Source organism: Myzus persicae, unplaced genomic scaffold (genome assembly GCF_001856785.1).
Source record: "Myzus persicae strain clone G006 unplaced genomic scaffold, MPER_G0061.0, whole genome shotgun sequence".
Lineage (NCBI taxonomy): Eukaryota > Metazoa > Arthropoda > Insecta > Hemiptera > Aphididae > Myzus > Myzus persicae.
In genome coordinates, this window is record NW_019104111.1 from 432063 (window position 1) to 445212 (window position 13150).

Genomic DNA, 13150 nt, shown 5'->3' on the forward strand with positions numbered 1-13150 from the left:
ACGGAGGTGAATATCAACAGACAACATCGATGCACCTAATTAAAGATATTATCTTGGTATAATAACTTCATTATCTATCTACCTAGTCATGGGCGCCCATTGGGGGGGGGGGAAGACAGGGCACTTGTCACAGGGCACTTGTCAAAATTAGACAGGCCCCCCCCCCCCTGGAAAAAAATATTATGAACTTGTAGCTCAATAAATATTACCACAATATTACCTTATTACCGAAATTTTTTATTTTGACCTCCCCTAAAATGTTACTTATGGGCGCCCATGTACCTAGTACTACTTTGAAGTTTGAATATAAATATGTGGTTCCTTCTCTAGACTCTAAGTAAAAAAGAGTATAAGATTTTTTTTCTTAACCTTATCAGATAATATTCTAAAGTTCTTACAAGTAACAAATTTAATTCTAGACGAAACGACTAGACCAAAGGTCCAAAGAATACAAACGGTGTGTTATTCGAGGTGGTTCACGATTCCGCATTACACGATTCCGCATATACCTTTTCATTCACATGATTCCGCACAAAATTAATTTTCGAAGTTGCAGATTGTTTTAAAAAATTATTTTAGACATAAAAATGGTTGATATTGATTTATATAATAATATGTCATGTTATAACATTATTTTGGTTTTTCCATAAATGCTAGCTTATCCGAATAGTTTACAGTCTACGACAGTACGACGTATGTTTTATCTGGACTTATCAGTTGCCTGTTCGATACCGTTCCTACCCTATATGGTGATCGCATTATTGTGTTTTACTGTTGACTTACCTATACATTTTGTGTGAGTTTAAAATTTAAAATGAATAATTCCAAAATTCGTATTATTGTGTCAGAGAAAAATAAAAAACTAGTTGTTGTTAATGATTGAAATATTATTGAACAATTGAAATAGGTACATACTTTATTTTTAAATACTTGTTTTATTTAGTATTATTTTTTTTCCCCTTAACTGGCAACGTCGCAACAATTTTTTATGCGGAATCGTGTTAAATTCGGGTTAAATAAAAAAAAACTTTTATTACATGAAAATATGCGGAATCGGGCAGATAAAAATTTATATTGTGTGGAATCGTGTGATAGCCTTATTTTGGGCGGCACCATTTCCTGCAAAAATCGACTTTTTCGTTTAGGTTCCTCTAGTAAAGTAATATATATTTCCATTTACCACCACCACTTATTTCAGTTTTATATTTTGTCAACCCCTTTTTGTAATAATTTAAATATTATATTTAAGAAATGATTTAAAATAATTAAAGTTTAAATTAATATGTATAATAAAAAAAATACCTATGTATTATACTTAGTAAAAATACTAATTTGTGTAACTTAGTAGGGTACCTACCTAACTTCGTAGTTTAATTTAATTATATAGTCCTAATCGAATATTAAAGCTATTAACATTGAGTTTAGATAGTGTACTATACTATAGAGTATAGAGTATAGTGCACTATACTTAATGCTACCTATTACTTATTTGATTTATATAATGCATAAAATTTATTTGAATACATTTATATAAACTTCGTTATATAATTATATATATTTTATATACCTCATTTGTTTTACCTATATAATTTATATTTACTACTTGCTTACGTGATTTATTTTGATACTTAATAATAAATCATACAAGATCCTATGTATACAATAGAAGAGTATTTATTTAATTTATAAGAACCTATCACGCGAATGTGTTTAAAAAAAAAATTAATTTATAATCGATTACCTAGTTATTTTTTTTATTTCAAAAGTCATTGTCAACTATCAATAATTTCACATGTTTTCACAAATAGGTAAGGGTCCTATAGTAAAGAATCCTGAATTTTTTGGTAGTAGAGAAGGGAAATATATAATATTGTAAAGGTAGTGAACATAAAGCCATAAAGGTTGATCTTGGAGGAAGGATTACCCGTTATTTTAACCAAAATGTAGGTAGATACAAGATACTAGATACCAATCTTTGGTAGTTTGGTCAATCATACGAACGGGCCTATCAGTAGGTAGTGGCGTACACGTATTTTCAATGGGGGGGGGGGGGGATTTACATAAAAAATTATATTCACAATAATACCTATATACATCAAATAAACAAAATATTATGTTTTTTAACAGAGATTTATTTATTTTCACAGAGCAATTCAACAATATCTGATTTCTTGGGTTTTTGTCTCAACTAGTCAATGACCTCTTTAAGAGTTAAATTCCTAGAAATTTTGAAAAGTATAAATATTGCGATAGCCATATAAGATTATATCGGATAATACACAGTTCTATAAAATATATTCGTAGAGTCTGTGATTGAACACATTTTCAAATAATTTCACTAATTTATAATCAGTTATATGTCTACAATAAATTGTTATTTATAATATAATGGAAATAATTTCGAATATCTGATATCTAATATATATATTTTTAATTTTAATTTTTGTCTTTTTTTAAAATATTTTATGAAAAAAAAAATTATAAAAATGTTTCAAATTGTATTCATTTTTAGATATTACAAAATACTAATGTCTATGATACTGGGACCTACTAATGACATAAATAATTATAATTTTAAAAATTGGTTTGAATTAATTTATTGAGATCGATCAGGCCAGATTTTAAAATTTTAGTCCATAACTGCTATACGATTTTATGTTTAAAATTTTGAATGTTAAACTATTTGAAGTTATGGCATTTCAAATGTTGATAAATCGAAATTGAAATAAAAAATCTTAAAATGTGGTCTTACCGACCTATGGTTGTTGAAAGCAAACCACTTTAAGGGGTCGGATGAAGGCAATAATTTATATCTATCGTGATTGTTGAGTGATGTGTGACTTTGTGTGTAGTGACTGATCATTAGTAGCGTGGGTTCCCCGAACGCTTTATGTAATTAAATATAAACTACCAAGATTCTTGGAAAACACTACGTACGCGCAGTCACACTTCACTATAATATTTTGGGATCAAAAAAATTTCAAAAAGTTCCAAAAGGTAGAAGAAAAATCCACCCAATAGTGAAAACCCGATTTCAAGATTATTTATGAATGTATCATATATTATATCACATCGATATTATTAATAAAATACTTTCCACAATGATTGATTTTGATAAAAAAAGTGTTAATATTTCTCAATCTGTATGTGGCGGCAAGACTTCAATGATTAAAAGGAGTCCGCTATCGAGTTTAATAAATTATACTATGTATATCTGCTGTGATAGTAATACATAAAACAATGAATCTTGTATAGCCAATAGTGATAATTGTAGACATCAGTTAGTACTAATAAATTACCTATATATGTACTAGTTCTACACTAATTACTTAAGTAACTATTGGTTTTGAATATTATGTCATATCACATACGTCATATAGGTAGGGCCCACCCCATAAGAATATAAGGTAGATGAGGAGGTTTTGATATGCAACATTCAGTATATTATTTGTATAAACTCGCATGGCTAACGCCATAATTTGTATAGCGCTAGTAATTGAGTTATAAAAAAAAATTAAGTGGGTTGGCTGGTGGGATGTTAACCTCATCCACCCACTAATCAACGTATTGATAGTGGGGTTAGGTGGGGTAAAGCTCATACTGAGGGGCGGCCTGACGTATGTTTTCATATCATGAATACAAAGACTGTACATTTTTTTTTTTTTGAGATTGAATATCTTATAATAAAAATGTATTATATAATATATATAGATTTGTGTACCTGTGTATAGTGCGTGAATAATATAATATAATAATGGAAAATATTGATAATATTAACTATTGTTCTCAAACAAATTTCGATCCTTAATCATTAATTAATTAAAGTTATTTCAATTAAATTAAAAAATAAAAATAATATATCACCTTACATTCTTATTTTAACAATAACATAATATTACCTACACATTTATTCATTCAATTTGTTGAACATAATGGATGCAATTTAAAGCCAAATTAAATTACGTGATTATTAGGTTTATCATAACTCAACAAAAAATCTCCCTTAGTGAAATACTACACCAATAGCATAATATAATTATCTCTAACATGTCAATGATACAAGAATAATCTTATTAATAAAAACAAACGGGAATTCTCATAAAATATATTTAAGACAAACATACATTGAAAATTCAACAACCATTTTAGAGTTAATTAAAAAAAAGACATTTTACCTGAATATTTTCCCCCGATTTTAACAAGGTAAACTATTTTAAGAGGCTTGTAGCTAAGAGTTATTTTAAAGTCAAAAAATAATTGACTGACTGACAGTGAAATCATCGTAATTCAAAAATTTTTTTTTTGAACATCAACATAGGCAATATATACATTTTTTCGGTCTTTTATTTCATTCACGGTATGCTAATATTGATATAACTATTCAGATTTTGATCATTAATCGGCCATCTATATTTTAATTTCATAATCTTGAGTAAATAGTTGTTATACTTTTTTCTGTTTTTATTTTAATGTCAAGTTACATAAATCATTAATTAATTTAATCGTTCAATACAATATAACGTAGGTACCAATCATGACCACTATTATAGCTCACTATTCATTCATTTAATGTTTAAATGTAGTAGAAATATAGTATTTTTAATCATACACTTTAATATAAAAGTTCAACGTTCATTCACACGAGAGTGTAAAAAGTTCAAAGGTTCCACAGTTCCACCAATAACAATAAAAATGACAATTCTAAAACTATGTTTGTAGATTATAATACAATAACAAAAACTTTGCTTTAATCTCGAACTATTCTAAGTTAGAACAAAATTGAGAAATTGTAAACGTTGTTCGACACCGTAGAACAGATATTAAATGTTATTTATTTCAAAATGTCATTGTTTACTATCTTATACGAGTGTGCCACGAACAAAAGCTACTTAGGTATTTTGATTTTTGTTTCGTGTACAAATATATTTAATTATAAAAATGTTGTTCATTGTGAAGTCAATCTGTAGTTAAAATTACATTTTCGTACGTCACATCACGATGGTGAGACTTATTTCGTTTTACACCTACATAGTATAAATGAAAATCAAAAGTTTTAGATAAAAAATGAATGGCAAAAAAAAAAAATATTAAATAATGTAAAATTCTTTTTGTTAAATTAATTTACCGAAAACTTAGACATTAATGATTTATATCTACCAATTTAAGTGCAGGTTTTAATAGTATAATAATAATAATATTAACTATATGTTATAATTTATTGTTATGTATACACAGTGTTTTTAGAAAATAATCTGTAAATCATAATTGTCTTTATTGTTACGCGTATGAACACATGATTTCTATTTGTATTAACAAATAACAACGAAAAAAAAAACAACAAAAACTAATCGATCATTGTTTTTGAGAAACAGTAAAAGGTGTAGGTATATTATATATTGTAGGGAGGGAGTGAAAAATGTCAATACGCCACATATAGGTACTTATCGTAAGACGTGCGGCGCAATAAATATTCGTGCGTAATACGTCATGTAGGTACACGGGTCGGGACAACGTTTTCGGTTTGGGTTAAGCATTACGCTATCGTACGTGTATACGTTTGTAGGTAATATCGTGTATGTGTTTCGAGTTCAGACTTCGGAGGGATTTTCCGGGAAATTAAATCTATTAAAAGCGCGGGCTGAAGATCCGTCTGGATTTCTTCACGTTGGCATATGTGTGTACGCGGTGACGCCGGCATAATGCCGAAGCCCGAGGCTGTGATTGGCTGTCTATAACGGGCTGCCGGAGCGGTGGTGAAGATAATCAGCAAAAAAAGTGAAAATCCAATTCGGTAGTGGTCTATTTACCCTCCCCCTACCACTGACATACTCTCTCACACACATACGCGGTGACGCCGGCATAATGCCGAAGCCCGAGGCTGTGATTGGCTGTCTATAACGGGCTGCCGGAGCGGTGGTGAAGATAATCAGCAAAAAAAGTGAAAATCCAATTCGGTAGTGGTCTATTTACCCTCCCCCTACCACTGACATACTCTCTCACACACACACACACACACACACACACACACACACACACACACGCACATACACATTCACACATGGTGAATAGATAGTCTTAAGATTCATAATTATTATTATTTCATTCCGTGGGTAACTACCCACATTCATTATGAGGACGAGGGCAATTTAAAGAAATTAAAAAAAAATACATTCAATTACAATATAGGTGTTATTCGAAGATCCGCAGATCAACAACGTACTACTTATAAACCTATACTCTCGGAGGGTATAAATAAAAAAACAACCATTTTTCAACACGCATCTCATACAAGGCTTTTAGTACGTTAAATAGGTGATTAGTTAGATGGTGTATTTATATATATATATATAGATGGTGAAAGTTAATTTTTTTAATTCGCATTATAAGTATATGTACATGTATATTATATATATATTTAAAAATTCTTATAACATTTTGTTCAAACGAATGTATAAGAAGCCATCGATGTCTTTCATTTTCATGTATAATAGTATAAATATTCCCAATAATTTTTCTTGAATAAGTTTTAGCTGATTTACGTCAGCGCGTTAATTCACTGAAAATTGTGATACGTATGAACATTTTTGTTACAATTGCCCAATAATAAGGTTTCAATTGCACCCGTTAAAGTGAACAGGGTGCGGGCTCCAGGCGTAGTCGGCAGCTATTAATCATAAATCATAATAAAAATATGCTATGAACATGATTTTATGATTCAAATTTTGAATTTTTTTTCGATCCTGAACTATTTTTCTCAGTCATCCCCTATACTTGACCGATTATGAGGTTCCAAGTAATATTTAAGTATATATTATGTAAATACGCTTATAAGAATGTGCCATATCCACGGAAGTGCCCCTTTGTCTCCTTTTAGGCCAGAAGGCCCCCCCCACCGTCTTTAAAATGCACGTAAAAAGTCTGTAATTACGGATAAAAATAAAAATAAATTTTAATCGTACACTCCAATGCACGCACGATAGTTTCGTCAAGCGAATTTTGTCACCGTACTATACACACACACACACACACACACACACACACACACACACACACACACACACACACACACATACACACACGCGCGAACATAATATGCGCAGGATTCGCGGTGACGGTGGCGGCGCAGCGTACAACAAGCGCGCGGCGTCGGTCCAAGCTGGCCCCGCGACAAGGCCACCCGACCACCGCGGCGCAACGCGTCTATATAAACCATAGGCCGGGGCCGCCTTCGCGTACACGCGACCCGTCTCGCGCGACCGACGTAACGCTCCAGCGGCATTCGTCTGCCGAGCCCGTACGCCACTGTTGCGCGTTCTCATCTCTCTTCGAGCTTCGCACGCCGCTCCGCGCGTAATCAAAAACTTTTTATGATATAATATTCCGGCGCAACACACAATAATAATATAATACGATATTAATACCGTTAATCGCGTACCATTTTTATACCGGCGCAACCGTAGTTGTCCGACGGTCTGCCGTCCTATACGTGTAGATCCGCGGGGGAATGCCGTCGTTCGGACGCCGGAACCGCAGAGAGCGTACGCCAGCGGAACAACTGAGACACTTGTTGCAGCGCTTCCTGGACCTGTACAACCGCGCGTCGGCAGCGTATCACCGGATGCGAGCGGGGCCCGTACATCCGGAGCGGGACATCTTAGAGCGGCTGCATTACTCGTCTTGGCTGTCCCCGGTCACCCGGGAGAGGCGCATGAGAAATCGCCGGACGAAGGAATAGAAACGATCGGTCGGCCGATTCGGGCTGACCAGCGCCGCCGCCGAGAAGCAGGGGCAACGCGACAGTCGGACGCGTGACAAAACCGACGAGCGGCCGGAGACGACCACGACAGACGACAGCGAGGGCGACAGGACCGGCGACGAGACGAACGGAGCCAAAGAAAAGGACAAAAAGGACTACGACGCCGACAGCGATACCGACGACGACAGCGACGACGATAGCGACGATTACTGGGAGATACGAGTCTAAGACTACGGTCATCATGAAATTGACGTGTTTGTTGTGTCGCGTCCGCGAAATTTTAGTGGTCTACGTCAGAATTCCCAACACGTCGTTCAACTTGCTCGTCTCTATTATTCAAAGAGATCATGTTATATATGCGCTCGTGAGTATACCCACCACCAATAATAATAATGATAATAATAATAAATATTAATTACCATGATAATGATGACAATATTATTGTTATGATGTTGTGGTCTTGTGACGATCGTAATGCGCGTAAAGGCTCGGCTAAATCACAGCGAATCATATATTCTTCGAAAATATTGTTTTTCGTATTAAACCGAGAGAATTGTAGCAGTTGGAAAAAATGTAAAAAATGTAATCGTATGCCGAAGCTTGTACTTAAAAAAAATAAATTACTTTCGAGTATAACAAATTGTAATGCACGAACGCGAAAAATACGTGATCGAATAGTTTTAAAAATATTTGTAAAGAGTACCTAGGATTCTCATTTTTGATACAACTAACATAGGAATCAAAAATAAAATTTGTTCATGAAGTATAAGAACGAATAATTTTTATTTCTCATTTGACGATCAACATGATTTATAATATATAATTTTGAAATTTTAACAGTTTACTTCTAAATGTTGAAAAAATAATAATTGTTTTTTAAATAAATTAGTAATAACTATCCATGCCACGGATTTTATAGCAAAGTAAATTGTAACAAAAAATTGAAATAAATTTCAAAGAAAATATTAATTATTGAATTGAATAAAAAAATAAAATAAAATAATGTTAAGATTAGGCCTAGGATTTTTCCTTTCAAAACTTAATAAAATAACTTAACTATAATATGTTTGCCAAACCCTTTTGATGATGAAAAATGGAAAATTCACTTATTTCTATCGATAATATAGAAGGTAAATATTTCTATTACCTATAATACTAATAAAGATATAATCGTAACGTGAAGGTCTTTAAAAAAATATGCAAGTATAGTTAATGGAAAAAGTAAAAAAGCATAATCTTTATAGAGGCAATCAAAAAATAAAACAAAATTAAGTGTAAATGCCTACATCACGATCTGAATGATATGAAACGAATTTATTTAATAATATATAATTATTATCTTTTTAAAACATTCCACACTAAAAAAACATTTGTTAAAAATTCCGATCCACATTTATAAATACAATTTGTTTATCAATAATATATAATATATGATATGATATTAAATTAGTAAAATATAATTATATTTAGAATTGAATAGATTGTAGACTTGATATCAGTGTAGGAATCAAATTTCTATGATTTCTCTGAATTTTTAAAAAGAATATTTATTATAAGTAACTCGTCATTCTGAACACTTCTATATTAACTAATTATTTACACAATTATTATAGCTCGTCTGCAACACTATTTATTTGTAGGTATATGAACTTTGAACATTTGAACTGTCTAGCACTGAACAATTTTATGTACAATATATAATGATATCGTTAATTATGTTGTCAGAAAATAATAATAATTCAATTTCAATTTTTTTAGATCGATCGAAATTAAACTCTACAACTAAATTTTAATTCAGGCCATTCAGGGTTCGGAAAAATTGCCTAATGTAAAATAGAATATTACAATGTACTGCATTAAATTCTGTACTTCGTGTATTATTTTATAACTATAACTACAAAATCGGTACTGTGAAATTGAAAAAAAAATTGAAAATGAAATAATTGTCCGCAACATCGTTGCACAGTGTTTTAAAATCAAAAAAAGCGCTCTAAAAATCCCAGTCATATATTATATATATTTATATTTTTACTCAACAATGAGAAACAGCTAAGTTCCCTATTCCAACAACCCAATACGATCGGACCAAAAGCGTTAAAGAAAATAATGAATGAAATATTTAAATTTCAACGTGTAAATATTCAATATTTTATAAAATGTCTTTAAATTATGGGATTTGTAATAAAAAACCTTTTTATAACTCGTAATCATTACTTGATTGATATGATTTTTCAATTATAATTGTGATCTACAAGGTATTATATAATTATTAGACGTTCAAATAAAATAATAGTTTATATTAAGGGTTTTAAATACGTATCATCACAGAGATACTTACTTATCTAATCCTATCTATAAGATAGTGCAATGTAATAATTAGTTACCTACATTTATCCACACAAGACTCTCTTTCCATTTATATACCAAATTAAAATTCTCTCGAGTTGCACATATTAATTTAAAACTTTTAGTTTCTGATCTTGAATAATTTACTTACGAATCGTCAATTAATTAAGAATATATTTTTAAATTCATATACTTAGTTAATATTATATTAATCTAATTAATTTGTACAGTTGTACAATTATATTTCTAATAAAACTAGGCTTATTTAAGAAAACAATAACTACTTAATATTGTGGCTGGAGTGGCTCGGTATTTTGCTTCAGTTACTAACTTTTTATTTGTGCCAGCATCGGCCGGTGTCACTAGTTCCCGGATGGGTGACCACCTGGATTCTCAGTGACAAATCTAGCCACACGTATTTCGAACTAACCGTACCCTCCCCTACAGTAAAACCGGCCGATAACCATGTATAATAAACCAACCAGATTTCAAAAAAAAAAAAAAAAAAATATGATCTTGATATTGAACGAATGTTGGAACAAAAAATATATTTTAGTTTCGCCAGCTGTTTTTGATTTTTCTTGTCATTATTTCCTTCAGTCGTATTACGCCAGAAAGAATTCTATGGTTTAACAAGAAACAATGAGACAAATTGCTGTAAAATTCTACTATATTACTTGACAACTTGAGTAAACTGATGGTTTTGTGTAATTTTTTCAGTCACATAGCGTTTTGCACCTTTTGATGCGTCAATTCAGCACTCGTGCAGCATGCCTCAGCCGTAGAAGCAGGAGGACGATCCCAAAAAATAAGACACTGCCACTTCGATTGATCCGCCGCAACCGCTTTATTAAAGTTAGTTATTTCATGGACTACCTGCGCTATAATATTGATGTATTATACAAACAAATGTTTGTGCGATATACGTACACCAAGTTGCGTTCACGTGGCCGGCTCGTTAAAAATCGTAAGCTATTTGCACTTTTCTACTTTTTCAAATAAAATACCACTGACGATGATCCGTTCTCAGGGGGTACTACCCCCTAGGAAATACAAAATATATTTAAACAAGAAAAAAAAAAAACTTTAATCATGTACCCCATATATACATTTTACATTTAATAATTATATAATCATATTTATATTATCATTGCTTTAATATCGTATTTCTGCTTTTAGTCATGCTTTGAGAATACTAAAGGTACTTAATACTTATAAATTATAACATAGGACATTAGTCAAAATTTAGATAGCTTCGCGTAGTTCGCATTTAAATTTCATTTGAGAAATTATCTAGATGGTTATAACTTATAAGCTATTTAAACCTTATCAATTATATATTGGTATTATTATTATAATAATGTTTTAACTCTTAGATTTTTTAAATAACCATATTATATCTAGTATCTAGTACTATCTACTCGGTTTATTTTAGAGGGTATAGTTAGTATTTTCCTTAAAAAACAAATGTAGTTCTATTATTAAAATATCAAACAATTTTAAATACCTACAGACCTTATCTAAGAATATTATTGGACATTTTCAATACAATTTTAATTGTAATTATTAGATATATAATTATAAACTACCTTCAGTTCAAATTAATACATAAAATATTATATAAGATATATCTTACTATCAACGGACCAAACAAATGAATATAAATCTGATATTCTTAAATCTAAAAAGTAAAAGTAAAAACTGTGTTTTAATCAACTTTAAAATTGCTCATTCCTAAATATTCGGTGTAAGTGAACGTCCATTTTACATTTTACATACGCTCAATTGGTTAATGTTTATACACGTATTTATATCAAAAGAATGTACAAACTTGGCAAACTATTTATCATTCAGTGCCTAAATAAGTAAACTAGTCGATTCTTTTAAAGGTAAAACTCTCATTTTATTAAAAAACATATTACCGTTTTTGGATTATTTTTTTAACAACATTTAAAACCACGACAGCAACATTTTTGAAAAAAAAAAATGTTATTTTTACTATTTTGAATCGTTTTAATTTTTACTTTTTTAATGCCTGCGTAGATTTTAAATATAATATTCCAAATCAAAATTCTTTTTGAAAATTTAAAAATATACAAATTTGATTAAAAAAAAAAAATAGTAGTAATTAATTATTCTTTAAAGTTTTGATTAGCAGAGTAGTGAATCAATATTTTGTGGTATATCTCTGCGTCACGCGTCACTTCCGAACCACGTGATAATATATTTTTTAAAACTTAAATATTTTACTTAAAAATGAGTGTTTACTTTTAAAAGAACTTAAGAACAATATTTGTATATAATATCTCAGACCCATTATAATTTCAAAATTTGTGTGAAATAATATTTATATAATAAGATTTATGTTGATGTTGTTGTATTGTATAGTATTGATATGTTGTCTAAATAAACTTATCTATTTAACACAATATAAATGTGTAATCAACAGTTTTCAAACGTGATTTGTCTATAACACCTATGGCATTTTAATCTGCGTAAATATCTTATGGTTTTGGCAAAAGGCAAGTGTATCAGTTTATAAAGATGGATTGATGTATATTATGTTTATATTTTTGTTGTCTGCCATCACCTTTTGGAGTAGTAAAATTTAACTTCAAGGATGATTTTTAGAAGAAAATTGGATCTAGTATTAATACTTGGGGGAATGGGGATAAAATAAAAAAAATTACTGGTATTTTTAAAATAATTGGGAAATCTAAAAAAAAAAATTATGGATAAACTGGAATGTTTATGTCAACCCAGTTTTCGACAAAATTTATAATGTTTTTTTTTGTTGAAATTGAAAAAAATAACTGGAGACTCCAGAGGACCCCACATTTGCATACTATGTTTTTAGTTTTATAAGTTGTTCTTTCAAAAATATGTTTAATCAGCTTTCTTATTAAATTCTAATAAAAAAATATATTCTTTATAATTTCTAACCTAGCTTTATAAATGTATATAATTAAACAATATATTTAGAAATATAGGCTGATAGACGATCTTTGCTTAGAATCGTTTTTCATCGTGATTTATCATTGAATTATT

At 30.5% G+C, this 13150-nt stretch overlaps 1 protein-coding gene across 1 annotated transcript; it reads left to right on the plus strand.

Annotated features, from left to right (window-relative positions):
- The first annotated feature begins 7273 nt into the window (after nucleotides 1-7273).
- Nucleotides 7274-11366, plus strand: LOC111038856. Its single transcript, XM_022322116.1, has 2 exons — nucleotides 7274-8120; nucleotides 10823-11366. The coding sequence occupies exons 1-2, from the start codon at nucleotides 7998-8000 to the stop codon at nucleotides 11102-11104; spliced, it is 405 nt and encodes a 134-aa protein (XP_022177808.1). The 5' UTR covers nucleotides 7274-7997; the 3' UTR covers nucleotides 11105-11366.
- The last annotated feature ends 1784 nt before the right edge of the window (nucleotides 11367-13150 follow it).

What these genes read in the sequence shown, in the direction of transcription:
- LOC111038856 (XM_022322116.1), top strand. Translation starts at nt 7,998, where the DNA reads ATGAAATTGACGTGTTTGTTGTGTCGCGTCCGCGAAATTTTAGTGGTC. An exon ending in ATCATGTTATATATGCGCTC is followed by an intron (nt 8,121 to 10,822) that starts GTGAGTATACCC and finishes TAATTTTTTCAG; the next exon opens with TCACATAGCGTTTTGCACCT.